The sequence below is a fragment of the Gorilla gorilla genome, chromosome 4 (genome assembly GCF_029281585.2).
Source record: "Gorilla gorilla gorilla isolate KB3781 chromosome 4, NHGRI_mGorGor1-v2.1_pri, whole genome shotgun sequence".
Lineage (NCBI taxonomy): Eukaryota > Metazoa > Chordata > Mammalia > Primates > Hominidae > Gorilla > Gorilla gorilla.
In genome coordinates this window covers 18,737,291-18,764,862 of record NC_073228.2, presented here as the reverse complement: position 1 = coordinate 18,764,862, position 27,572 = coordinate 18,737,291, and the positions used below count along the sequence as shown (strand labels likewise).

The 27,572-nt window shown below is 44.3% G+C and overlaps 3 protein-coding genes across 9 annotated transcripts in view; 2 read left to right on the top strand and 1 right to left on the bottom strand.

Moving 5' to 3' along the window:
- COG1 (component of oligomeric golgi complex 1) overlaps nucleotides 1-1,236 on the top strand; it is a 30,078-nt gene extending 28,842 nt beyond the window's left edge. For both annotated transcript variants that reach the window (XM_031011203.3, XM_031011202.3), the window contains one exon: nucleotides 1,043-1,236. In XM_031011203.3, coding sequence (XP_030867063.3) covers nucleotides 1,043-1,180 — 138 coding nt within the window. In that variant the 3' untranslated portion in view covers nucleotides 1,181-1,236. The remainder of the gene's footprint in view (nucleotides 1-1,042) is intronic.
- Nucleotides 94-24,765, bottom strand: VCF1 (VCP nuclear cofactor family member 1). Of its 3 annotated transcripts, none has more exons than XM_004041069.5 (4): nucleotides 24,455-24,759; nucleotides 19,534-19,633; nucleotides 5,406-5,468; nucleotides 94-2,492 (listed from the first exon to the last, which is right to left on the bottom strand). In XM_004041069.5, the coding sequence occupies exons 1-4, from the start codon at nucleotides 24,673-24,675 to the stop codon at nucleotides 2,259-2,261; spliced, it is 618 nt and encodes a 205-aa protein (XP_004041117.2). In that variant the 5' UTR covers nucleotides 24,676-24,759; the 3' UTR covers nucleotides 94-2,258. The 3 variants fall into 3 exon arrangements, with proteins under 3 accessions (XP_004041117.2, XP_018882781.1, XP_004041115.2); XM_019027236.3 differs by lacking the exon at nucleotides 24,455-24,759 and adding an exon at nucleotides 20,005-20,102; XM_004041067.5 differs by lacking the exon at nucleotides 5,406-5,468 and having other exon boundaries at nucleotides 24,455-24,765.
- A 242-nt stretch (nucleotides 24,766-25,007) lies between these two features.
- Nucleotides 25,008-27,572, top strand: part of MTNAP1 (mitochondrial nucleoid associated protein 1) — a 16,234-nt gene continuing 13,669 nt past the window's right edge. For 2 of the 4 annotated variants that reach the window (XM_004041066.5, XM_019027232.4), the window contains exons 1-2: nucleotides 25,059-25,091; nucleotides 25,594-25,699. The gene's annotated coding sequence lies outside the window, so the exon portion shown is untranslated. Of the gene's footprint in view, nucleotides 25,092-25,593; nucleotides 25,700-27,572 lie in introns of all 4 variants that reach the window. The other 2 variants (XM_004041063.5, XM_004041064.5) reach the window with 2 other exon arrangements.

Below are 27,572 nucleotides of genomic sequence, written 5' to 3'. Positions count from 1 at the left end.
GGCTCATCCGTGGATGGGTCCCCACCTCCCACCGAGGCACCCATGATCAGCTCCCTTTTAAATAACTGATTGATAAAGAACTGAATGACAAAATGCACTAATGCTGCTTTTAATGGCGGCGCAATAGAGAAGTACAAGGTTTTACTAGCTTGAGCGACTAGAAGGTGTAAAAGATGCCCGTTGACACTACCAAGTAGCCTCTTAATAGAAATGTAGAAAATATACAGGACAGGGTGGAGATGAGCTCTTGAATTTAGTAGGGTGAAAGAGTTAACTGCCAACCCGGCACTATCATTGTACTTGTTTGGAGAAAAATCTGTTTTGTTCTGGTGATGATGGTTTTATCTTCCCTTTTAGTTGGGTGGGAAATAACAGAAAATTTATTTCCCCAAAAGTTTGACATTTTCTTGTTAATACACGTTTCATTTCAGTACGATGCCAACTGTTAAGCCTGCAGGAATCCTCCTGGGTATTTCTGAATTGTGCTGTGTGCACGTGTGTTTGAAAGCTCAAACAGCTTGTCTTCTTACAGCATCCAGTTGTTTGCTTTATTGTTAGACACAATATTAGCAGTGTATCCTTTCCATATTCCCTACCATTGAACCCATTAAGATCTAAAATCCTTGTCAAGTATCTGGCTTTAAAAGTTGGGAGATGGTAGTTAAAAAAAAAAAAAGCTCTTGCAAAAACCATCCAGTCCCTAAGCATGGGCTATGTTGCAGCCTCTTCCAGAACAGTTTCCACTGCAGTGATCTTTCAGTTCTGCCCACATTAGGTTAGCAGGCTGTGGAGAGAGGTGCCTGTGTCTACCCTTTTCCCAAGACAGTCCTCATTTCCAAATTCTAGTTTTGTCACAAAGGCTCATGCTGTTCCGTGTCCTCTTCACATCTGGACCGACAGCAAAGTCCTCTGACTAGAGCCATCGTGCTTCTCAGCTCCGCTCGTGTGTGCCGTGTGGACTCTGAGTGGCGTCGCGCGGAGGGCGAGTGGGCAGGAGGGCTCAGGCCAACTCTAAGGCACTTTTCTCTACATCCAATGGCAGGTTGTCCCCCCGGCACGCTCCACAGCTGGTGACCCGACAGTTCCTGGCTCCTTGTTCAGACAGCTTGTCAGTGAAGAAGACAACACGTCTGCACCTTCATTATTCAAACTTGGCTGGCTCTCTAGTATGACTAAGTAACATGGCAACACATCTGTCTCTCCCTAAATAAATACTACCACATTAGTTCTTCTAAAGGTGCCTCTGCTCATCTGATTCTCAGCCACACCAATCTTTCCAGTTTCAGTGATGGAATGTGGCCCCCTAGTTACTGTTGGGGGTTACTTTAAGCATCAAGTTAATCCTTGTCCCAAAATGTCACAATACTTGTTGCTTTAGACATCAGTTCAGGTAGCTTACATTTTATCAGCGTTCAACAACACCTTAATTGTTGACACTACAAGGTGGAATTGTCAATGAGATCATGTAAGCTGCTGACTGACCAAGTTTGTAGGACAAAAAGTCATTACATATTACTTCACTTGCAGAACTGTGCCGTGTTTCCTACTAAAGTCTGAGGTGCAGACTCTGGAGGAACAGTGACACAGAAGTTATCTGGGTATACAAGAATCTAAAAGACATTCTCCCTGGAAATACAAATATATAACAAACAGTAGAGACTATTATTAGGGAGTGTGCTTCACTGACAGTCTGAATTGGATCTGATTGTTCTCCTGTTACACAGGAGATAGTACTTTCAATAGAACATCTACATACTGAGAGGTAGTATGGCAGTTAATTTCAGTGCAAGACTGAATCAAGCTTCCTATATTTTGGAAAAAAACTTATGTTTTTTCATGGAAACTAGATACTCTTTACTAGTTTATTGAATAAAAAAAATTGAAGATCCCGCTTTTTTAAAAGGCCCTTTACATAAAGTAGAGTTTCTAGTTGACAGATTTGGAAATCAGTCTGAATGGGACATACTATGGATTCAACACACAGAATGAGTTTTCCTCAAACCACTACCTTGACATAGATTTGATACCCTCCCTCAAAAGAATCCTATAAAAAATTGCTTCAAAGCCCCCTTTGAAATTGCAATAGTGCAGCAAAACCACAAGTAAACAACTGCCTGTTAACCTGTTATTTCAAATATAGACTGAAAAGCCAACAGGCATTTTTCGTGTGCAATTTTTCTTTTAAAACAAGTTGTAAGTTGAAATATCAAATCTGCACAGCGCTGTCCCTTCACAGAAGGCAAGAAACTGCCGGCACATCATGTCAGAGGCCGCCCTCGGTGCTGTAGGCTGTGGAAGTGGGCCTCCCTCAGGGTCTGGTTGATGTGGAAGTAGAGGCCTTGGCACAGCGCGGACTGCTCGGGCACGGGCTGAGGCGTGTTAGGGCTGGATCCGGCCATGGTCTGGCTCAAGCTGCCTTCCGGCCCGCTGGCCCTGTCCGGGCTGTTGATGCTGCTGCTGCTGCTGCTCCCACCACTGTCACTGCCTGAAGACTAGAAGGAAGAAGAAACAGGGTCACAATCAGGCTGTTTTGTTTAAGAGCTTTACTGTGGTTTCATGTACAGCGCTCTATTAAGAGTACCTTTCCAGTTCAGCTTGAGGATGAAGACATATACTGGGCTTTGGAATTGATAAAGTACGCTCTCCTAAAACGTTTCATCCTCTCCTCACAGCCACCCTGTCAGGCTGAGCAGGGTTTATTGTCCTTAATACACAGCTCTAGGAGGATGGGTCCAGTCCAGGTTCAAGCACAGGCTGCCTAACTCCAAATCCTTTCAACTGTATCCTAATTCTTTTACACATATTCTATACCTGCTTTTCCCATTCATTTCAATAATTTCCAACCAAAGAAGGCAGTTCTCAGCCTCCAAGGGAATGTATGAGTCATTGGGACAGAGTATAAAAAAGGTGACAAATAAGATGGCTTCTGGGTATAAGTGAAGATAAAAACTAAAAGCCTATGCCAATTTTGTGATCATCATAGACACAAAATGGTATTCTGTAACTGCAGGACACAGACCCTGAAAGGACTTTAATAGACTTCTGGTCAAGTTATCTTATGTTGGCATTATTGCAGTTCATATGTACATGTGTGTACATGAGCGTGCCTAACTTTTTCTTTAATGTAACTAACATGACTTGGTGTTTTAGTCATCTTGGAGAGGCTACTCGGAGATCCCTGATAAGAGTCACTTTCGTTCTGCAGTTCATGTTTTAAAAAAAAAAAAAAAAAAGTCACTTTCAGAAATTCCCGCCTTCCACCACTAGGACTCTCAAAGGGGAGGGTGACACAAAGGACCCATTTCAGAATTATGGTATTTTACAATTTTTTTTGGAGACAAGGTCTCACTCTGCTACGCAGGCTGGAGTGCAGTGGATCAAGCTCACTGCAGCCTCAATTTCCTGGGCTCAAGCAATTGTTCCACCTCAGCTTCCTAAGCAGCTTGTACTACAAGCATACGCCACCATGCCTGGTTAATTTTTTTTTTTTTTTTTTAGTAGAGACAAGATCTCGCTATGTTGCTCAGGCTGGTCTCCAACTCCTGAGCTCAAGCAATCCTCCTGCCTTGGCCTCTGAAAGTGCCAGGCAGGAAAGATTACAGGCATGAGCCACCATACCCAGCCTTATTTTACAATTTTACTATTGCATTTCTAATAAATGACAACCCTGATAACTCAATTGGCAGTACCCTTCTGTGTTTACAATGCAATACAATATTGTATTTAGCACATGAGAAAGAATTCTAGTAATTAATATCTAGCGTATAATTGTTTTTTAAAACTTAGCCCTTTAATACATCCAAATTTAGTTCCCTTAGGCAAAGACATTGGTTCTGAAATGTCTGCTTACAACTAGGTAAAGTCTACACATAAGAAAAAAAAGACTGGAGGCCGGGTGCAGTGCCTCACACTTGTAATCCCAGCACTTTGGTTGGCTGAGGCAGGTGGACTGCTTGAGTGCAGGAGTTCGAGACCGGGCCAACATGGCAAAACCCCAGCCTGGCCAACATGGCAAAACCCCCATCTCCATTAAAGATACAAAAAAATTGGCCGGGTGCAGTGGCTCATGCCTCAGGAGTTTTGAGACCAGCCTAGCCAACATAGTGAAACCCCGTATCAATTAAAAATACAAAAATTAGCCGGGCATGGTGGCAGGCGGCTGTAATCCCAGCTACTAGGGAGGCTGAGGCAGGAGATCGCTTGAACCTGGGAGGCGGAGGTTGCAGTGAGCCGAGATCCCGCCATTGCACCCAGCCTGGGCGACAAGAGCAAGACTTCATCTCAAAAAAAAAAAAAAAAAAAAGGCCGGGCGCGGTGGCTCATGCCTGTAATCCCAGCACTTTGGGAGCCCGAGGCAGGTGGATCACGAGGTCAAGAGGTCGAGACCATCCTGGCCAACAAGGTGAAACCCCATCTCCACTAAAAACACAAAAATCAGCTGGGCATGGTGGTGTGTGCCTGTGGTCCCAGCTACTAGGGAGGCTGAGGCAAGAGAATCGCTTGAACCCGGGAGGTGGAGGTTGCAGTGAGCCGAGATCACGCCACTGCACTCCAGCCTAGTGACAGAGTAAGACTCCATCTCAAAAACAAAACAAAACAAAAAAATTATCTGGGCGTGGTGGCTCGCGCCTATAGTCCCAGCTACTCAGGAAGCTGAGGTGGGGGAATCACTTGAACCTCGGAGGTCGAGGTGGCAGTGAGCCAAGATTGCATCACTGCACTCCAGCCTAGGCAATCGGAATGAGACTGTCTCAAAAAAAAATAAAGACTGGAAAGAAAGAACGAAATCACAGTAGTTATATTAGGATGGAAAGATTATAGCTGCTTGACATTTTCTACACTTCAACTTTTTTGCAATGTGGTTATTATGTATTTTTATTATAAAAATGTATAAATTAAATAAACAAAATGCTGTTTACAGATATATATTTTAAAGTGATTCTTCAAATCCTAGTTCTATCCCTTTTTTGACCAAAAATTACATCCAATAATATGCATTTAGATAACTTATCTGAAACAATGAAAACAAGCAATGTTCACAAAGCTGCCATCATGAACAAGACTCAAACCAAGATTTGTGATGGTGCCGAGGACATTGGAGCTATGGTCACATACCCCAATACCTACAGGTAGCAGGGGACAACCCCTCTTTCTAGAATAAAAAAATAAAAAAATAAAAACCTCATGAAAGGATGATAATGGGCCGGGCTGATGCAGTCAGATAGCAGGATTTGCAGCAGCTGCAACTGTATTTACTTAGAGGCTTAAGAAGTCAAAGTCAAAAACAAAAATTGTATTCTACAAAGGCGTCTCATAACCTAGTATAACAATGTAGAATGGCCACTTGCACCTTGCGAATCATGAATATTTAACAAACAGGTCACTACACTCAATTAGAAACCCACCGCGCAGAACGCTTTGTTTCCTCTTAGTCTGTTTTCTTTACTGTTTCTCATTACAGGTACTGTCTGAAAATCAAGGCAAGAACTACAATCAGTTTCTAGTAAGTCAAGTTTTCATCTCAAATTATATCTATTTCATACTATAATAGCACAAGGGTGATGCTACTCTAAGAAAAGGCAAAAGTTCTTTAAATAGATTAGGGAAGATTTCTGTACATAACTTTTTATCATTTTTTATTTTTTTTAGGGTTAGGTAGATTTGCAATTTCCAGTTCATTTAAAAAATCTTGGCTGGGTGTGGTGGTTCACGCCTGTAATGCCAGCATTTTGGGAGGCTGAGGTGGGCAGATCATGAGGTCAAGAGATCGAGACCATCCTGGCCAACATGGTGAAACCCCGTCTCTACTAAAAATACAAAAATTAGCTGGGCGTGGTGGTGTGTGCCTGTAGTCCCAGCTGCTTGGGAGGCTGAGGCAGGAGAATCACTTGAACCTGGGAGGTGGAGGTTGCAGTGAGCTGAGATCACGCCACTGCACTCCAGCCTGGCAACAAAGCAAGACTCTGTCTCAAAAGAAAAAAAAAAAGGTGTTTACTGGGCCTTGTTTATAATGGCTAAAAATTGGAAACAACCTAAATGTCTAATAGAGAATTGGTTTAATTATATTACATCCATTAATATACATATATGATGAAATTCTATTCAGCCATTAGCAATGATCATAGAGACATACATACACTAACATCGAAGTCTTTAGCATCATTTTTTACATCATTTCAGTTCATACTAAGCAGTGTATATAGTATATCAGTTGATTCTTAAAATGTTTTTCTCAAATGTATTCATACATATATTTATATACACCAAAAACAATCTGGAAGGATGTATATGACAAAATATTTAGGATTTGGATCTTCTATTTTATTTTAAAATTTATTTTCTCAAGTGTCTATCAAAAAACATTTCTTTTGAGGGAGAAACTGATAATGAGTAAGTGAACTAAAGAATGCTACCATGGGCCAGGCATGGTGGCTCACACCTGTAATCCCAGCACTTCGGGAGGCTGAGGCAGGCAGATCACTTGAGGCCAGGAGTTCGAGACCAGCCTGGCCAACATGGCGAAACCCCGTCTCTACTAAAAATACAAAAATTAGCCGGGCGTGGTGGCGCATCCCTGTAGTCCCAGCTTCACAGGAGGCTGAGACAGCAGAATCGCTTGAACCTGGGAGGCAGAGGTTGTACTGAGCCGAGATGGCACCACTGCACTCCAGCCTGGGTGACAAAGTGAGACTCTGTCTCAAAAGAAAAAAAAAGAATGCTACTAGGAAACCAAGTAAGGTCTTCAATTACATTTAACTTCAAAATGGAGACTGAAAAGTATTGATACTGCCAATATGATTTTGAGAAGATTGTTTCACCTTAACTACCTCAGAACTTCTAAAGCTGCTTCAGTTGTATTAACTTGCATTGAGCAGACCAATGATAGTTTTAAACTATTGAGGCTTTGGTTTCTATTTTCTGACAATTCAGACCAGTTTTCTCACTACTGCGGAGGCTTAGGGAGTGTCACACAATCTATAGATGGACCAGGATTTTTCAAATTGAGAGTGAAACCAGCATCAAATTGGTGGGTTACAACCAGCATTAAAAAAAAAAAAAAAAAAAGGACAACAGAGTGCAACATAAGGATATTGTTCTGTGAAGCTTTCTTTCAATTATTCACAAATATATTTGGTATGTACTAGGTTACAAAATAAAGCATTTCTATGGAACAGGGTCAAAAAATTTTCTGAAGTTACTGTAGTTGATCTTAACACTGTCAGCCACCAAAGTCATCTGCTTTATGGGATAAAGGAAAGACCATTCTTCACTTTTAACCCAAAAGGCATAGAACTAAATTTGAAGTCTGTATTAGTGCCTTAAGATATATACAGAAGTAAAACATTTTTGTCTCCTAAAGTAAAAATCTTGAAACAGGAAAAAATCCTATTTCCCTCACTTAGTTGAAGCTTTTTAATATCAGATTGCTTGAGGGCAAAAGCCAATACTTGATGATGCACGGCTTTGGAAATGGAAACTGCTATCTTAGTAGAGAAGTGTTTACCTTGTCACATTTGTTCTCGAAAAGACAGCAAATTCTTTTACCAAAAGAGAAACAAGGGTCCAAAGACTTTGGGACTGAGAAGGACCATCAGATAGGAATCCCACTCTTATGATCCTGATTCCTTACAGACTCATCAAACAGTTTAACCAAATCAACGGTTACAAAGCTCATTTTCTTTTCTCTGAATTGTCCATTTAGGCTTAGTGCTGACATGACATCTGACCAGGCTGTTTTCATGACACAATCAAAAGAGAATAAAGCTGTGTGTGATCTGTGAAATAAAAACCCCTTGCAGGTCTGTGAACACAAGCAAGATAAATTTATGAAGGCTCTGGCCAAGAATCTCTCTCAATAATATACAAAGAGTCCTGTTTTGAAGATCTGTGTGAAAAAGAAGGATTCTAGGTTAGTTTCGGTAATAATAAAACCTACCATTGTATCCTTATAACCGCAGACATCTGGGTAAGACCCAGAAGAGAACTGCCATGATACAATCTATTTTGGAATTACCTATGGGCTTTTTATTTCATTTTTTGAAACAAGGTCTTGCTCTGTCACTCAGGCTGGAGCAGTGGCAAGATTACAACTCACTGAAGCCTTGACCTCCCATGCTCAAATGATCCTCCTGCCTCAGCCTCTTGAGCAGCTGGGACTACAGGCACATGCCACCATGCCCAGCTATTTTTTGTAGAGACGAGGTCTCACTATGTTGCCCAGGCTGGTCTTGAACTCCTGGGCTCAAGATATCCTCCTGCCTCAGCCCCACAAAGTGCTAGGATTACAAGTGTAAGCCACTGCACCTGGCCACTAGGGGCTTTTTAAGTGTAAACGCCAGGGCCCCACCTCAGCACCATGCTGGCAAAAGGAGGGTGCCGCTTGTTCTCACATCCAACCACTGGGCAAATAAATGTTTGTGTGCTTACTATGTACAAGGCGTTCCACTAGGGCTGCTGAAGCATTCAGTAAATATTTACTGAGCTGAATCAAGAAAATGGTGGCACCATATCCATTGGTAACAACAGTTCACAGCTACTGTGGTGATGGGAATCCAGCAATGGATGCTGACTGAGTACTAGGAGAGGATCCTTAACATGAATGGTGTCTCAGCTGGGCCCAGGAGGATAAGGAAGAATTTTCACAGGCAGGGTATGACCAATGGGAACAAGAGCAAACTCAGAAAAGCAAGGTGTGGTGTGGGTGGGCCCTTGACAGGAGTGAGTGAGAGGGAAACTGCACAAGAGGTGACGGCTAGATTATCAAGAGCCATGAGGGCTGCAGGAACAGGTGGGTCCTGAGCATGGAAGACTGGCTCAGGTCTATACTTATGAGTGGGAATCCTAGGAATCTGTGGGAGATGAATGAGGTTAAGGATCTGAGAGCAGAGCCCTACTGGGAGCTTTCCTAATACAACAAGCAGGAAGGCAGGCCCAGGAGGACTGTGGAAATGACAAGGAAGGAGAACACGCACCACCCCCGAGGGGGACGGAAAGAACTCCGGAAGGAGAGGAAGAAGACATAGGGGACTTGAGCATCAGGACAGTGCTGGGCAGACAGCAGGTGTTTGGGAACTGTTTGCTGAATGGAAAGACCATTGGTGAGCCTGGCAAAAAGTTTGAACAGATTCAAGGAGGAAGCCAGGATCCAGAGAGGAAGGGAGGGAAGGCCAATGAGAAAGTCCCAGCAGTGGCTGCAGGCAACTGAAGGTGACTGGTGGGAGGGAGAGGGAGAAGGCATACAGGAAGCTGAAGGCACACAGAAGGCAGAGAGGAGGTGAGTGGGGAAAAGAGCCCACTAGCAGGCCAGGGAAAGAAACAGTGGGTAAAAGGAATCTGAAGAGCCGAAAAGAAGGGAGAAATACTAGAAAAAGCTTTCAGGAGTCTTGAGAGAATATAGAGCAAAAAGGCAGAAGGACACACTACTCTCTTTGGCAGAAGGGCTAGATATAACTAAATTGTGAAGCAGAGGACGGGGAAGTTGAAGTTCATTTTCTTAGTCCAAAGGGCTCAAATGATACATCAAAGGGCACAGAAGCTCTGGTCTCTCAGCCAGGCCTGCCTTTAATTTTATTTTTCCAGTGTGCAAAGTCAGTTTAAGAGACAACTCACTTATACCCATGGCAGAAACTAAACAACTCCAAACACCATTTCTACTAATAACCTTAAGAAAGCACCCCCACCTCAGACAGAAATATTAATCACTAAGCCATTCCGCTTCATAAAAAGAGAGCTACGTGTATATTATCTAGAACCAAATGCTTTCTCTTCTTAATTTGAAAAGCAGGGCTGGGCGCAGTGGCTCATGTCTGTAATCTCAACACTTTGGGAGGCCAAGGCGGGTGGATCACTTGAGGCCAGGAGTTCGAGACCAGCCTGGCCAACATGGTGAAACCTCATCTCTACTAAAAATACAACAAAACAAAACAAAACAAAACAAAAATTAGCCAGCCATAATGGCAAGCACCTGTAATCACAGCTATTCGGGAGGCTGAGGCAGGAGAATAGCTTGAACCCAGGAGATAGATGTTGCAGTGAGCTGAGAAGGTGCCACTGCACTCTAGCCTGGGGGACAGAGTGAGACTGTGTCTCAATTTAAAAAAAAAAAGGCCGGGCATGGTGGCTCATGCCTGTAATCCCAGGACTTTGGAGACCCAGACAGGCAGATCATGAGGTCAAGAGATCGAGACCATCCTGGCCAACATGGTGAAACCCTGTCTCTACTAACAATACAAAAATTAGCTGGGCGTGGTGGCGTGCACCTGCAGTCCCAGCTACTCGGGAGGCCGAGGCAGGAGAATCGCTTGAATCTGGGAGGCGGAGGTTGCAGTGAGCTGAGATCGTGCCACTGCACTCCAGCCTGGCAACAGAGTGAGACTCTGCCTCAAAAATAAAAAATAAAGGCCAGACGCAGTGGCTCATGTCTGTCATCCTAGCACTTTGGGAGGCCGAGGCAGGTGGATTGCCTGAGCTCAGGAGTTTGAGACCAGCCTGGGCAACACGGTGAAACCCCGTCTCTACTAATATACAAAAAATTAGCCGGGCGTGGAGGCGTGCGCCTGTAGTCCCAGCTATTTGAGAGGCTGAGGCAGGAGAATTGCTTGAACCCAGGAGGCAGAGGTTGCAGTGAGCTGAGATCACGCCACTGCACTCCAGCTTGGGCGACAGAGCAAGACTCTACCTCCAAAAAGAAAATAAAAGATCAATGTAGTATTTTATTTTCTGTCAAGCCCCAGCTTCCCCTTACCTCCATCCCCTCTTTCAATGGTGCTTTCAATTAATGTGAACCTTAAAAGAGGAATCTTACCCACAGTATATACTCCATCTCTGGAGTCATGATGAAGCTCATTTTCATTCTAAGGCTGACACAGAATCTGGATTAAATGCAAGAGATGATCCCAGCCAAGTCTATCAAAGCATCTAATGTAAAATTTTGTGCTTCCAAAATGTCCAATAATTTCAGAAAACTTCAGCTCTACCAATATTGGTGAGACAAGATTCCAAATGAACTCAGTGGGTTAATTAAAACCACTTTATAAATAAGCAAGGAAAGAAAATGCAGGTGATAACTTTTCTGTCTCCACGAACAAATAACATCCTTTCTATACCTTTGTTACCCTTATAAGGAGAAACTGGACCACACAATGTGTTTAAAGTTCCTTCTGAACGGAAATACTGTATTATTAATATCACTTCACTTTGTTTCCATTTCAACAGGCCAAAAAATAATGTCCAGCAGTAGAAAAAGATGTGTATGTGTATATCTTCAGTACTTAATAATAGATTTTAACATTCTGTTTCAATAAGAAACTGCTGCCGGGCGCGGTGGCTCACGCCTGTAATCTGAGCACTTTGGGAGGCTGAGGTGGGCAGATCACCTGGGCTCGGGAGTTCGAGACCACCCTGACCAACATGGAGAAACCCCGTCTCTACTAAAAATACAAAAAATGGCCGGGCGCAGTGGCTCACGCCTGTAATCCCACCACTTTGGGAGGCCGAGGCGGGCGGATCACGAGGTAAGGAGATCGAGACCATCCTGGCTAACACGGTGAAACCCCGTCTCTACTAAAAATACAAAAAAATTAGCCAGGCGTGGTGGCGTGCGCCTGTAGTCCCAGCTACTTGGGAGGCTGAGGCAGGAGAATGGCATGAACCTGGGAGGTGGAGCTTGCAGTGAGCCGAGATCATGCCACTGCACTACGGCCTGGATGGCAGAGCGAGACTCCGTCTCAAAAAAAAAAATACAAAAAATTAGCCAGGTGTGGTTGTGCATTGCCTGTAATCCCAGCTACTCGGGAGGCTGAGGCAGGCGAATCGCTTGAACCCGGGAGGCAGAGGTTGCAGTGAGCCAAGATTGTGCCATAGCACTCCAGCCTGGGCAACAAGAGAAAAACTCCATCTCAAAAAAAAAAAAAACGACGAAACTGCTTGGGGTAGCTTAGTATGCTGTGAATTGAAGTATTTACAAACATATCAAGGACTTAAACTGTAAGCAAAGTAAATGTATTCTATAAATTAGACTAACAGCACTGTTCCTCCCTTTTGAATGGATCTTTTAAGAAATTAATCTCGGCCGGGCGCGGTAGCTCACGCCTGTAATCCCAGCCCTCTGGAGGCCGAGGTGGGTGGATCACGAGGTCAGGAGATTGAGACCATCCTGGCGAACACTGTGGAACCCCGTCTCTACTAAAAATACAAAAAAATTAGCCGGGTGTGGTGGCGGGCGCCTGTAGTTCCAGCTACTCGGGAGGCTGAGGCAGGAGAATGGTGTGAACCTGGGGGGCAGAGCTTGCAGTGAGCGGAGATCACGCCACTGCACTCCAGCCTGGGCAACAGAGCGAGACTCTGTCTCCAGAAAAAAGAAAAAAGAAAAAAAAATGAAATTAATCTCAGGCCAGGCATGGTGGCTCATGCCTATAATCCTAGCACTTTGGAAGGCCGAGGCAGGTGGATCGCGTGAGTCCAGGAGTTCGAGATCAGCCTGGGCAACATGGTGAAAACCTGTCTCTACAAAAACAATATAAAAATAAGCTGGGCATGGCAGTGCGCGCCTGTAGTCCCAGTTACTCAGGAGGCTGAGGTGGGAGGATCACCTGAGCCTGGAGAGGTCAAGGCTGCAGTAAGCCATGACCATACCACCACACTCTAGCCTGGGAGACAGAGTGAGACCCTGTCTACAAAAAAAGAAAAAAAAAACCACAAAACTTAATTTCAGAGTTAATTTGCTACAGGGTTCTAAACACACAATCCTAACAGTTTCACTGAAAAGAGTTGGCCAAATCAGTCTGTCTCTTAGAATGTATTAATACTACTACTCTAAGACGGATTAAAGATGAGAATGGGCAAGAATGAAGAGCTTAAAATAACATTTAAAAAAATTATTCTAAATACTCCTATTGTCATATGAATTCACATTATTTTTTAAAAAAATCACCCAATACTCAGCTAATTCTTATCAGTTAAAACAAATGAATTTATAGACTCCTAACTTTATGATAAATGGATCCCCTGGTTCTATTCTTTTTTAATTTCTCACACTTCCGCATTCCCACTAAGAATTCCCTTAGGATTTTAATATTAACATCAAAAATTTTGCCTTCTAGTAGAGACAAACGGGCTGAAGCTGTCCTAAGTAAGCCACTTCTTTTTTTTGTTTTTTATTTTGAGATGGAGACTCGCTCTGTCACCCAGGCTGGAGTGCGGTGGTGCGATCTCATCTCACTGCAACCTCCGCCTCCCAGGTCCAAGCAGTTCTCCTGCCTCAGCCTCCTGAGTAGCTGGGATTACAGGTACATGCCACCACGCCCGGTTAATTTTTGTATTTTTAGTAGAGACGGGGTTTCACCATGTTGGTCAGGCTGGTCTCGAACTCCTGACCTCATGATCTGCCCGCCTTGGCCTCCCAAAGTGCTGGGATTGCAAGCATGAGCCACCGGGCCCAGCCAAATTTAGATTTTTAATTTCTTCCCTCCCAAGGATGAGAAGATATTGCTTTTATTTACTCAAGTAGAAGCACTTTTTACAAGGCATATACCTAGGTAACAGAAGCTAGATTTACACAGAAACTTCTAGTGTAATTTGTAGATAAAGATATTAAAACTGAAAGTAAAGAACATTCCTCCTTCTACATGTAAATAATAGAATTCAACCTAAAAAGACTAGACCCTAAAAAAAAAATTTAAGTTAAATCTAAGTAGTTTTTACCCATCCAAGTAGTTGCCCAAGATCAATTGATAAAATCATTTCACTTCTTGCTCAGTGAAGAGAAAACTGAGCCTGAGATAGATGTTAACTAATGTGATTCATCTAGAATGGCTTTACACGAAACAAAAAATTAGGCTGGGCATGGTGGCTCACGCCTGTAATCCTAATACTTTGGAAGGCCAAGGTGGAAGGACTGCTTGAGCCCAGGAGTTCAAGATCAGCCTGGACAACATGAGGAGACCCCCATCTCCACAAAAAAAATTTTAAAACTAGCCAGGTGGGCCAGGCGTAGTGGCTCACGCCTGTAATCCCAGCACTTTGGGAGGCCGAGGCAGGCGGATCATGAGATCAGGAGATGGAGACCATTCTGGCCAGCATGGTTAAACCCCGTCTCTACTAAAAGTACAAAAATTAGCTGGGCGTGGTGGCGGTCCCCTGTAGTCCCAGCTACTCGGGAGGCTGAGGCAGGAGAATTGCTTGAACCCAGGGGGCGGAGCTTGCAGTGAGCTGAGATGCGCCACTGCATTCCAGCCTGGGGACAGAGCGAGACTCTGTCTCAAAAGAAAAAAAAAAAAAAAAAACTAGCCAGGTGTGGTGGCGCACACCTGTAGTCCCAGATGTTTGGGAGGCTGAGCAGGGAGGAGTGCTTAAGCCCATGAGTTCACAGCTGCAGTAAGCCATGACAGCACCACTGCACTCCTGCCTAGGCAACTGAGCAAGACCCTGTCTCAAAAAAAAAAAAAAAAAATTAAATTAGTAAATACTTCAACTTAAAAAAATAGTATTCTAAGGCTCATAAGTCATTAAGTCCAAGTTACTGGAGTTAAAATTCAAAGTCTTCAATTCAAGCACTAATCAGAGATTTGGAAAAAAAAACACAAGACCTCATTTTTGTTTTTTTTCTTGCTAGAAATCTAAAATTGCTTTATAGCTAAGATCATATCATGCCATGTACTTGGAAAAAACATCTTCTAGATAAAAAGAGAAGGAAAATTGTTCTTCTCTATTCCTGACTCAAAAGAAAACTAGGGCTGGGTGCGGTGGCTCACACCTATAATCTCAGCACTTTGGAAGGCCAAGGCGGATGGATCACCTAAGGTCAGGAGTTTGAGACCAGCCTGGCCAACATCGTGAAACCCATTTCTACTAAAAATACAAAAATTAGCTGGGTGAGCTGGCGGGTGCCTGTAATCCCAGCTACTCAGGAGGCTGAGGCAGGAGAATCACTTGAACCCGGGAGGTGGAGGTTGCAATGAGCTGAGATCACGCCACTGCACTCCAGCCTAGGTGACAGAGCGAAACTCTGTCTCAAAAAAAAGAAAAAAGAAAAAGAAAAGAGAAGACTAGCAAAGTCTTGCAGAACCTCTGCTCTATCTTCTGGGAGAGCACATACCATGGTCAGGAGCGTGCAGCCCAACAACCACACCCTGGGGCTCCGCTCCTCCTCTGCCTCTTACTAGCTGTGTTCTTTGGACAAGTGACTATTTTTCTGTGTGCCAATTTTTCCATCTGAGAAGTGGAGATAATAATACCTACTAAAACAGGCTGGGCACGGTAGCTCACGCCTGGAATCCCAGCACTTTGGGAGGCCAAGGCAGGTAGATCACCTGAGGTCAGGAATTCAAGACCAGCCTGACCAACATGGAGAAACCTTGCCTTTACTAAAAATACAAAATTAGCAGGGTGTGGTGGCGCATGCCTGTAATCCCAGCTACTCGGGAGGCTGAGGCAGGAGAATCGCTTGAACCCAGGAGGCAGAGGTTATGGCAAGCCGAGATTGCGCCATTGCACTCCAGTCTGGGCAACAAGAGTGAAACTCCCTCTCAAAAAACAATAAACAATAAAAAAAAAAATGGGGGAAAGAAGCCATTTATGCACACATTAATTTATGCACACATGAAGTTTCTCTCTATATAACTAATCCGGCAAATCAGTTCACATTATTTAGCTTTATAGTATCTAGGAAAGAAGAGGCAGATACTACTATCTCCACTGTACAGATAGTTGTGATATACTTGTGGCACAATTTAATGGTTTAACATAAATAAAACACCTCACATATTTCCTAGTACTTGCCATTATTATTGTACTTAAGCGAAAAGGTTAACTTTTAGAAATGAATTGTAAGTAACTTTTAAATCTCTCTTAGAATTAAAAAAAAATTCCTCACGAAGTTCAAGTTATAAGAAAAAGAATTCTTAAACAGCCAGGTTAACAAAAAAAAAGAAGAAGAAAAAGAATTTGGCCAGGCCCAGTGGAGGAGGGTCAGAGGCCAGGAGTTCAAGACCAGCCTGGGCAACATAGCAAGACCCTGTCTCTACAAAAAATAAAAAAAATTAGCCAGGTTTGGTGGCACATCCCTGTAGTCCCAGCACCTCAGGAGGCTGAGGAGGAAGGATCATTTGAGCCCAGGAGGTTGAGGCTACAGTGAACCATGATCATTCCACTGCACTCAGCTTGGGCAACAGAGGGAGACCCTGTCAGAAAGAAAAGAAAGAAAGGGAGGAAGGAAAGGAGGGAGGGAAGAAGGGAGGGAGGGAGAAAGGCAGGGAGAAAGGAAGAGAGGAAGGAGGGGAAGAGAGGAAAGTGGAGGGGAGGGGAGGAGAAGGGAGGGGAGAGAAGGGGAGGGGAGAAAGAGGGAAGGAAGGGAATTCTAGCCAGGCATGGTGGCTCAAGTCTGTAATCCCAGCATTTTGGGGAGGCTGAGGTGGGAGGATTGCTTGAGCCCAAGAGTTCATGACCAGCCTGGGCAATATAGTGAGACGTCGTCTCTACAAAAAAAAAAAAAAAAAAAAAACCTTAAAAAATTAACCCAGCATGGTGGCATGTGCCTGTAGTTCCAGCTACTTGGGAGGCTGAGGTAGGAGTATTGCTTGAGCCTGGGAGGTAGAGGTTGCAGTGAGCTGAGATCACACCACTGCACTCCAGTCTGGGTGACAAAGCTTATTCATTCAGGGAAAACATAGGAAATGGTTACTCTTACATAACTTAGTTTCATAGTTTCAAGGAAACTGACCTCATGGCCCTACCTCAGAATTAAAAGAAAACATTTTCATTAGTAATGCTATTAATAAAATATTTTATTGTCTAAATTGTTAATATAATTAAAAATGAATTGTTTTATTTTCCCTTTTATACACAATCATCAAAAACCAGCCAAATGTCCCTAAACTTGATTTTTTGCTGCTACAAACATAATCATTTATTCCAGTAGTGAAAATTTCATTATTTGGGGCTTAACTTTCCATTTTAAAAGATATTCCCCTCTGCCTTTTGCTTCTCTGGCTCTCTCATCATTCACTTGTCCTTGTTACTTGTTAATACCACTGCCAGGAAGCACAGCGCAGCACAGCACAGCACAGGACAGGACAGGACAGCACAGGACAGGACAGGATAGGACAGGACAGGACAGCACAGCACAGGACAGGACAGGACAGGACAGGACAGCATAGCACAGCACAGCACAGTACAACAGCACAGCACAGCATAGGATGGGACAGGACAGGACAGGATAGGACAGGACAGCACAGCATAGGATAGGACAGGACAGGACAGCACAAGACAGGACAGGACAGGACAGCACAGGACAGGACAGGACAGGACAGGACAGCACAGCACAGGACAACAGCACAGCACAGCATAGGACAGGACAGGACAGCCCAGCACAGGACAACAGCACAGCATAGGACAAGACAGGACAGGACCACACAACACAGCACAGCACAGGACGGCACAGCAGGCTATTCTGGTCAATGTTCAGTAAGCAAGGCTGAAACTAATGGTTGTAACGCCCCATTAGGTGATCTACCAGTGAGTTCAGACAGAAACTACCAGTAATGACCTTAAACGATAAGGAAGACAATCTAGTCCTTCCTTCAGATAATGATTACAGAGTGGCTCAACAACTGAACTTCTTTGGACAAGTAAGGACAAGCTCAGCTAGAGAACCCAGGAGGTTGAGTAACAAGACGTTGTTTTCTTCTGTGAGACCAATGCACGGATTTTAGAAAGAGTAAAGGTCATTTTGTACCAAAAAATAAATAAATAAATAAATAAAATTTAAAAATCTACAATATCTGCCTTACTTAAGAGATCAGAAATGTTAATTTTTTTTAAAAAGGATGACAATTTCTTTCTTTTTTTTTAACCAAGAGATAAAAGCATGAAAAAGATGGCAATTTCTATTGCTGTTCTCAGGCTTCAAAACTGGCAGATACGGGGAAAAAAACGTTAATACAGAGAGTTAGACCTACCATACCCTTGACTGAAATGAACATCATATAGCAGGACTTACATACAGACCCAAGTAAGGAAATACTGATGCCCAACACCATAAAAGTAATCTTTGCATACTCTTTTAATGAATAGTCTTACAATTCAAAAGAATGGAAACTCAATTACTATTACAGGGTTTTATCATTAGATATTCATGGTAGCCTCTAATCTTGTTTTCTTTCATCCCTGAGATTCCCAACTATTACATTAAACAAAGCTCAATTACCTTTCTGATAATCATTTTTTAAAAAGAAAAGAAAAAAGCAAATAGGAAAAAAAAAATATATATATATATATATGTTTTTTTTTTTTTTCTGAAACGGAGTCTTGCTCTGTTGCCCAGGCTGGAGTAAAACGGCGCAATCTCAGCTCACTGCAACCTCCGCCTCCTGGGTTCAAGCAATTCTCCCACCTCAGCCTCCCGAGTAGCTGGGATTACAGGCGTGCACCACCACACCCAGCTAATATTGTATTTTTAGTAGAGATGGGGTTTCACCATGTTGGCCAGGCTGGTCTCGAACTCCTGACCTCGTGATCTGCCCACCTTGGCCTACCAAAGGGCTGGGATTACAGGGATGAGCCACCGTGCTCGGCCAGGAAAATATTTGAGGAGGAAAAACAGCTATAGAAACTCAGGTCTCCACACAGAAGGATTCTACTCTGCACTTGTTCACTGTCTCTGAATGACTGTTACCTACATGAAAGTTCCCGATTTTTCCCCCTTGGGGGAGTTACTTTGAATTGCTGGCAAAGACAGACTGGATATAGGTCAAATCCTATTATCAGGAACTAATTAAAGTACAAATTATTTGGGTGTGGGAGAATTCTACTGTGAGTTATGAGGCTAGGGATCTTTGTTGTTGAGGCTTTTCTCTTAGTGTGACAACTGCTAAGGGTCAAAATCTCTAGGTGCATAACTTAATAGCAGCATTACTTTATATTGGTTTCCTTTCCCCAGCACAGAGCAGCCTTCCGATTGCACAGAAAATGTATCCTCAGTCTGCGTACTGAAGCACTCTTTCATGAAATCAAAAATTGTAAAAAAGTTCCAGAACACCCAACTCCCCTTCCCTCTCACCACAGGAGGTCTTTTCAGAACAAGATAATGAAAAGTAAAAACACAGAAATGGGATTCTGCATACACATACCTTACATATTTTACATGCTTAAAGTTTCTCTTAAAAGGCATTTGAATTGAAGCAACAAAATATGTTTATCTTAAGGACAATTCATGGTTTATAAACTACCAGAAAAGAAGTTCGCTGCTGAAATACAAAACAGTGAGTTCAAACATAGGCTTTCAAAGAGCCACGAAATTTCTAACAAATACAAATGAGTGTGTACATATATGACTATGTGCAGATATGTACTGTTTTGCTGGGGACAGGGTACACAGCTTCCTCAAAGGGACCCTGATTTGGAAACAGAAAGGTTAAACCAGTATAATCAAGTAAGGTCATTCTAAATTACTGTTTAAGTAAATTTAATTACACAGCAGATACTAGGTTATTTAACTCAAGCAGTGAAAACAATAGACTATGTGACCACACTTCCTACCTCTGTGTCCCAGGAATCCTGAAAGACAGGGTTTCTGCTACTTCTTTTGGTCTGGGGGGGAAGATGGTTGTCTTCTTCGTTGCCATTCCTTCTCCTTTTCCTGAAATTAAATCACAAGGAGAAAAAAAAAAAAACCCAAACAACCGATGTTTTGGACACTTGAATTGCAAACCATAACAACATATAAATTTGCCCTCTGGCCTGAGAAAACATAATTCACCATATGATATCCCAACAGGTTATCAGTTGGAAGTACAGCATCACTGGACACTAAGAGCAAAAATACAAGATAGCAGCAGCGAGGTCAAGCTTAAGTTAGTAAAACTCATTTCTAAAAAGAAGCTTAACAATTTTAAATGTCTGTTGGGACTGAAACAAGAACAGGAAGAGGTTAATGACTAAGCTTTCAACCTCTAACCTAATTAAGGTTTTCTTCTTTTTACACTCCCTGAAATTAGGATTCCGAGTTACCTAATTGTACTCCCTTCCATATGACAACATTTGATATAAGAGTGGCTGCCTTTGCCTATTTGCCCTGAAAACCCTTATAAAAGTACCTCTTGGTCACATTAACCTGCTCATTCTGGCAACACTAGCTGGTATTATGATATAACAATTACTTCACTAGATTGTTACTATGAGATGATAGCATAAGCTGCTTAAAATTTCCAGGTTTAAAGAAAAATCACACATCTTTCTTAGGCAAGTGTTCTCAGACATGCAAGAAAGACCAAATTTGTATGTACTCTATTTAAGAATTATGTGCTGTCAAAACGACTTCTGAACCTGTTAGAAAACAGAAATAAATTAAAGGAGGTATAATTTTCAGTCAAATTGCCCGGAACTGTACTGTGCAATATGGTAGCCACTAGCCACATATGGTTATTTACATTTAAATTAACTAATATTAACCATCCAGTTCCTAGGTCACAGCAGCCCTGTTTCTAGTGCTCAGTGGCCACGTGTAGCTAGTGGCTACTGCACTGACCAGCACAGATAAAGGACATTTCTGTCACTGCAGAACGTTCTCCGGAGCAGCACAGGCTAGAGGTCTGTATGTACATGGCAGCAGCACCTACTACAAAACCCTTAAAGTTTCAGCTTTCTATAGTTAAGAGACAAAAGGCTAGTGTGGACACACAGCTCTTGGAAAGCATGTACATTTGGAGGATATAGTGTCTTCTAAATAATTATACACTTTCTATGAGAGTAGGGTGGCTTACAGTGGCAGGCCTTTAATCATAAAGGTTTTGAGTTGAGGTTTGAATATTAGAGAAAATAATTGATCACCCTAAGCTCAATTCTCTGTACTCTGCAACATTCTGAATAGGTCTAACTTTAATAATGAGTATGGATCCCAGCTTAAGTTTGGAATAATAAGGAGTGTGTGGTTCTGATAAAGCTTCAACCATTCTGCACTGGGCTATGTAATTTACTTCATTCTAAGATATTTCTGCTCCCCACATTTCTCTTAGGAGATCAGATCTTAGCTGCACATAACTTTGAAGTAGTTGGAGGTTAAAAAAAAAATAGATGAATACCAGGTTTTAATAATCATTAAATGGATGTGCTTTTATCATAAATTTGAACCAAGAAAGTGCTAATTTCATCCTAATATGATCAGGGAATTTGCGTGGGAGTGTTCTGCAGAGGCAGAACAGCAATGTCTGCTGGGAGGCCAGTCGACACCCAAAGAGAAAGTCATTGAGTAAGTAGCAGCTGCTGGTCCTCACACACCCATTTTATCAGCGTGCCAACAGCTGACTGGGCTTTGGGCTGCTGAGTCACTCTAACCAAACTTAGGAGCCTGATCAAAATTTGCTATCTCCTCATTTATAATGGGGGATAGATCTTTCCAGGGACAAGACTATGAATGTCAAGGAGGTTGCATGGCAGAGGGACTGTAAGAACAAAAAAAGATGAGATGATTTTGCGGATTTCAACTAATCTCTGGGAGAGTCACATGAAATATCCCTGCCTCATAAATTACTTGATCTCTCAAGGTACCAGAATAATCTCTTTGGCCTGTTGGTGGCCTTCTCCTCTGGATGGTACCAGATTAAGAAAGAGTCCTACCTGCTCTTCATTTGCCTTTTTCTAGGCTCTTAGCCGATCTCATCCTTGAAACATTCTTCTTTCAACAATGGTGTTAACAACTGGCAAGATTACAGTTTCATGCCCATCCCTATCAGTTCAATCAATCAGATTACAGTTTTTGGCATTAATGCCACAGACCAGGTTATGATTTTAGCAGGCACCCCTATAACTGATTATATTCTCCCCTAACCATCTAGGTGCAGATTACCAGTTAGCATCTGTTACTTCTACAGATGGTTGATTCCATCACGTTGCATTATTTCATTTCTCTCCAACCTTCCTGTCATCTTCTAGAGACTCGGCATAGAAATAATCTTAAGAGTATGGGCTGGGCACAGTGACTCACACCTGTAATCCCAGCACTTTGGGAGGCTGAGGCAGGCAGATCACTTGAGGTCGGGAGTTCAAAACCAGCCTGGCCCACATGGTGAAACCCTGTCTCTACTAAAAATACAAAAGAGTTAGCAGGGCGTGGTGGCGTGTGCCTGTAATCCCAGCTACTTGGGAGGCTGAGGCAGGGGAACTGCTTGAACCCAGGAGGTAGAGGTTGCAGTGTGCCGAGATCATGCCACTGCACTCCAGCCTGGCCGACACAGTGAGACTCCATCTCAACAAAAAAAAAAAAAAAAAAAAAAAAAGAGTATGGAAACTAGTGGTTTTCAAACTTTATTTTAAAAAGTAACAGAACTCTTTCTTACTGTAAAAAAATTCTCTCTATATAAGAGATAAAGGATCTGTTAAAGTAGGGACTCCCAGTCTGCTGAGGTGGCTCACATCTGTAATCCCAGCACTTTGGGAGGCCGAGGCGGGTGGATCCCTTGAGCCCAGGAGTTCAAGACCAGCCTGGGCAATATGGTGAAACCCCATCTCTACCAAAAATACACAGATTAGCTGGGTGTGGTAGCTCACACCTGTGGTCCAGCTACTCAGGAGGCTGACGTGGGAGGATCACCTGAGCCTGGGAGGTTGAGGCTGCAGTGAGGCATGATGCGGCCACTGCACTCCAGCCTGGTCGACAGAGTGAGACTCTGTCAATCAATCAGTCAATCAATCAACCAATCAATCAATCAATAAGCAGGGACTTCCTCACCACACACCCATCTCTCTGCGGCTATCCAATCTACTGTGGGACAGCCTGAAAACCCTTTTTCTTTTTTAGATGGAAGTTTCGCTCTTGTTGCCCAGGCTTGAGTGCAGTGATCTCGGCTCACTGCAACCTCCGCCTTCCAGGTTCAAGCGATTCTCCTGCCTTAGCCTCCCAAGTAGCTGGGATTAAGGTGCCCACCACCAGGCCCAACTAATTTTTTTGTATTTTTAGTAGAGACAGAGTTTCACCATGTTGGCCAGGGTGATCTCCAACTCCTGACCTCAGGTGATCCGCCCGCCTTGACTTCCCAAAGTGCTGGGATTACAGGCGTGAGCCACCGCACCCAGCCGAAAAATCACCATCTTAGACCATCCTAGAGCTGGCAGAGCTGGCCCATCATACTCCATTAAACACTGGCAAGAAAAGCCTGTCCAAATCAAATAACTTCTTTAAAACATGTTGAGATTATTTGTGTACAAGATAAAAGGAATCTACTGCCAGTATAAATGCATTCAGATTAGTTATGTACAGTAGAATTTTTATTTGTAGGAAATATTTAGATTTTTTTTCAGATATGTGAGACACCCCAAGAGAATATCATAAGTATAAGCTGGGTTTGGGAAAGAATAATATGGCAGTCGGGTCAGATTCACTGTATCTAAAGATCTTGTTCCTAATTCCGATGGCATGTCTGTAATTGGGCCCCCAATTTCAAATTTAGTCCACTCTTCTTTTCTATACAAGGAGAGGCTTTATGCTCCACCTGCTACATGACCCAAATCAATAATCCAATGCAGCAGCTTGGGGAACCCTAGGTTTTCACTATGGGACCAAATAAACTCAGGATACTTTTGAGAACTTCAATCACATGAAATAATTATTTCAGAGAAAGATCCTTGTGGAAAGACCGTAACAGGAAGAGCATTCTGAGGTAACCTTTCCCAACTTTCTCCTCCACACATTCTTGCAGAGGAAATTAAGAGGGAGAAAAAAATTAAGAAATCCCAACTTAGTCCGGACTCTAGTAGTACACGTCAAGCACAGAACCCCTAATTTAAGACCCGGGTCCCGAAGCCAGGCTCCCTCGGGAAGGTAGCGAGTGCATCACGATAAAATCCTTCCTCCCGCCTTCGGAGTCAAACGGCCCCGCAATCCAAACAGTTTAGAATCCAGCTTGTTCTTAATGCCACAGTCAAGAGAAGATCCATAACCCGCCTTGGTCATCTGCCCTTCTGTGTTCACAACCGTTCAGGGCACAAGTTGTTCGGTCTAACCGAATCTTTCCCTGCTGCGGGGTTAAGCCCAACCTTTCTTTCTGACCTTGGGGAGCCGGCAGCTCCCCGCCCAGTGCCCTCACAAAAGCCTTTGGGGGCTCCCTCTCCAAGATGAGACGTTTCTCCCATCCCCCCACCCTCCTAAATTTAGGACAGGAAAGCTTTAGGGCCACCGTCTCTCTTCCGGGACCGATCACACTTCGTTCCAAATAGGAAAAGATAGGGGGGAAAAAGATGGAGGGGCGAGAGACCTGGACCCCGGAGAGTCACCTTCCAGCTACCCACAGGAACCAAGCATCCGATCACTCGCGCATCCCTCTCCCCTCCTCCCCCGGCCGGCAGTGCACCCCACAGGGAGCCCCGCCGGGTCCACTCTTGCTCCGACCCCCATTTCGCGCGCCCCCTCGGCTCCATCTCCCAGATCTTCAGGCGACGAATGGAAAGGGGGTCCCTTCCCTCTCACCTGGGACGGAGGCGCTCGCTCATGGCAGCTGGCGGATGGAAGCTACGCGGCGCCGCTCCGCGAAGAGAGGGAACAGACGGGGTTGTGTTTCGGCGGCCGCCACGCCCACCCCCTCGGGCCTTGGCTCTCGCAGCCGCTCGGGTGGACGCAGCCGGTGGCGAGTACCCCTCAGTCGGACCCGTACCACCACTACTTCCGGCGTCTGCTCCGCGCCCCCCCATGTCGCTGCCGCCGTGGTACCGCCCTCTCGCGGCTGCGCAGTGGCACCATCCCAACCGCACCGACTGGTAACCCCGCCCACGGGAAGAGGCGGGCTCGGAGGGGGAGGAGCGACTAGGAGCTTCTGGGAGAAAGGACCTCCCCTGGGGTGGCAGAAGCGCTCGCCTGTTCACAGCCAACGGAGGGTACGGTATAAAAGTCAAGCCAGGTTTCAAATAAATTCCATTATGTCATAATAATATCATACAAGTATTTGAGTTGAATCCGTGTGAGGTAACATATTTTAAAATAGGCGGACCTATCCGGCAGTGGTGCAGACGGCCTGACGCGGTTCCTTGGCCGGGGGTTGGGCAGGCGCCTGGGGGGCTTCCCTGGGGGGCTTGTTGCCGGGGCCGCCTGGGCTTTCAGGTCTTCCGAGGTGAGGACGGTGCTCTGTGGGGAGCTTCCAAGGGCGGGTTTGTTTTCCGCGGCCCACGTTCTAAGTCTGGGGGAGACTCTCCTGAGCGGAGAGGGGAGCGAATCGGGTGCCGGGGACGGCGGAGGGTCTTCCTGGAACCGCAGGAGGAAATCCTCGGTGGGGCTGCGGGAACGCCTGTCCCTGACCCAGGAGCTGCCGGGCCGACCCCATCCACGCCGCAGAATCAGAACAGCTGGCAGAATCAGAACAGCTTTCAGGGAAAGGAAGGGTGCGGGGAGGTGGGCAGGCTGGTAACGCAGCGGGAGGAGGGAAAGGCGGCTGGAGAGCGCCGGAGGTGAGGGTGAGGATTAATGGAACTGTTGAGGTCCTCCTTGAGCCCAGAGGCTGGGGAGGTCTTAACTCTCTGCTTTCCGGAACCTGTGTTTCTATTTGGTTCGGTATCGTGCCGCGTTTACTCACTGTGCATGCTGCCAAGTCACCTGTCTGATCGTGTCTTATACAGGCTGACATTCACGTTTCATTCTGCCACGCTCGGGAACGGTGATCGGGGAAGCATGGGGATCCGGGAGAAGCACCCACAAAACTAGCATCCTCCTGGAGGAGCTCGGGTAAGAAAACAGACACCCACGTATAGACGTTATCGTGGGAATGTACCGGGATCTTTCAAGTAGGGTTGAGTGTGAGGTGGAGTGGAGGCAGAAACGTCTAGCAGGTGTCAAGCCCTTTCTAACGTTGTTAGCCGAAGGTCCATGGACTGGCTTCATTTGTGTGTATTATTGTAAACAAACAGTCTGTGGCTTTCATCCTGTTTGTGTGTACCTCCAAACACAGTAAGAATGATGGCTCACGCCTGTAATCCCAGCAGGCCGGGCGCGGTGGCTCACGCCTGTAATCCCAGCACTTTGGGAGGCCGAGGCGGGTGGATCACCTGAGGTCAGGAGTTCAAGATCAGCCTGGCCAACATGGTGAAACCCCGTCTCTACTAAAAATACTAAAATTAGCTGGGCGTGGTGGCACACGCCCTTAATCCCAGTAATCCCAGCCACTCGGGAGGCTGAAGCAGGAGAACCGTTTGAACCTGGGAGGCTGAGGTTGCTGTGAGCCGAGATCGCGCCACTGCACTCCAGCCTGAGTGACAGAGCGAGACTCCATCTCAAAAAAAAAAAAAGACCAAACAACAACAAAGTAAGAATGATTACTGTAATCTGTTGGCAGAAAACAGTTTTGTTTTGAATGACTTCGTACAGGATAAGGTGGGTTGGTTGCTTTATTGAATGGATTGGTGAAGATTGTGTCTATTTTGTAAGTGGTTTCAGTCACCCTTTTTAATCTCTTTGGTAGTCAGAAGATATTATCAGTTGTAGTACTGAATAATATTTAAACGTTTATATCTAAAGAATTCAGTGAACAAATATTGTATGCCAGGCTCAGTGCTAGGTTTTTACATACAGCTGTGTGCAGGACAGATATGTTTCCTGCCCTCTGGAACTTTATAGAAAGAATAAGAGATGTAGAAAGGAAATAACTTTCAACTAAACATTGGAATTAAACATTTTCTTTTCTGGACTCTAAAGAATAACAACAGGTACAAATATACATGGTATAAATGTTTTTTTTTTTAATTTTTTACATCGTATATGTTTAACAAAGATGTCAAACTAATTTGCCAGTAATCTGTTGTACTGGAAACTATAAGTAGGCCAGGCGTGGTGTCTCACGCCTGTAATCCCAGCACACTGGGAGGCAGAGGCGGGCGGATCACGAAGTCAGGAGATTGAGACCATCCTGGCCAACATGGTGAAACCCTGTCTCTACTAAAAATACAAAAATTAGCCTGGCGTGGTGGCACATGCCTGTAGTCCCAGCTACTCGGGAGGCTGAGGCAGGACAATCGCTTGAACCTGGGAAATGGAGGTTGCAGTGAGCCGACACTGCACTCCGGCCTGGTGACAGAGTGAGACTCTGTCTCAAAAAAAAAAAAAAAAAGTATAAGTGAAAAACAGGACTGTGTCCTCGGCCATGTATATATTTGTGCATTATGCATACATTTTATGTATATCCGTGTGTGTGTATGTGTATATATATATATATATATATATGCATATTACTGACTAAATGTTAGTAGAGCTTCGTTTTTCATTCTTAGATTGTGGTAATTCTAATATTTTCTTCTTACACCCTACTGGATATTCCATTTATCACTTTGGAAATCTCTGCTGTAATCAGTAACCTTTGGCTGGGCGTGGGCGTGGTAGCTCATGCCTGTAATCCCAGCACTTTAGGAGGCTGAGGTGGGTGGATTGCCAGAGCTCAGGAGTTCGAGACCAGTCTGGGCAACACGGACACGGTGAAACCCCATCTTTACTAAAATACAAAAAATTAGTCAGGCGTGGTGGCATGCCCCTGTAGTCCCAACTACTTGGGAGGCTGAGACAAGAGAATTGCTTGAACCTGGGAGGCAGAATTTGCAGTGAGCAGATA

Bases quoted from the DNA above. Each gene is read 5' to 3' on its own strand.
- VCF1 (XM_004041069.5), bottom strand. From the start codon at position 24,675: ATGGGGGGGCGCGGAGCAGACGCCGGAAGTAGTGGTGGTACGGGTCCG. The intron at 5,469-19,533 runs GTAGGAAGTGTG...CTTGATTTTCAG, and splicing joins AGGATTCCTGGGACACAGAG to ACAGTACCTGTAATGAGAAA. The intron at 2,493-5,405 runs GTGGGTTTCTAA...TCTTCCTTCTAG, and splicing joins GAAACAAAGCGTTCTGCGCG to TCTTCAGGCAGTGACAGTGG.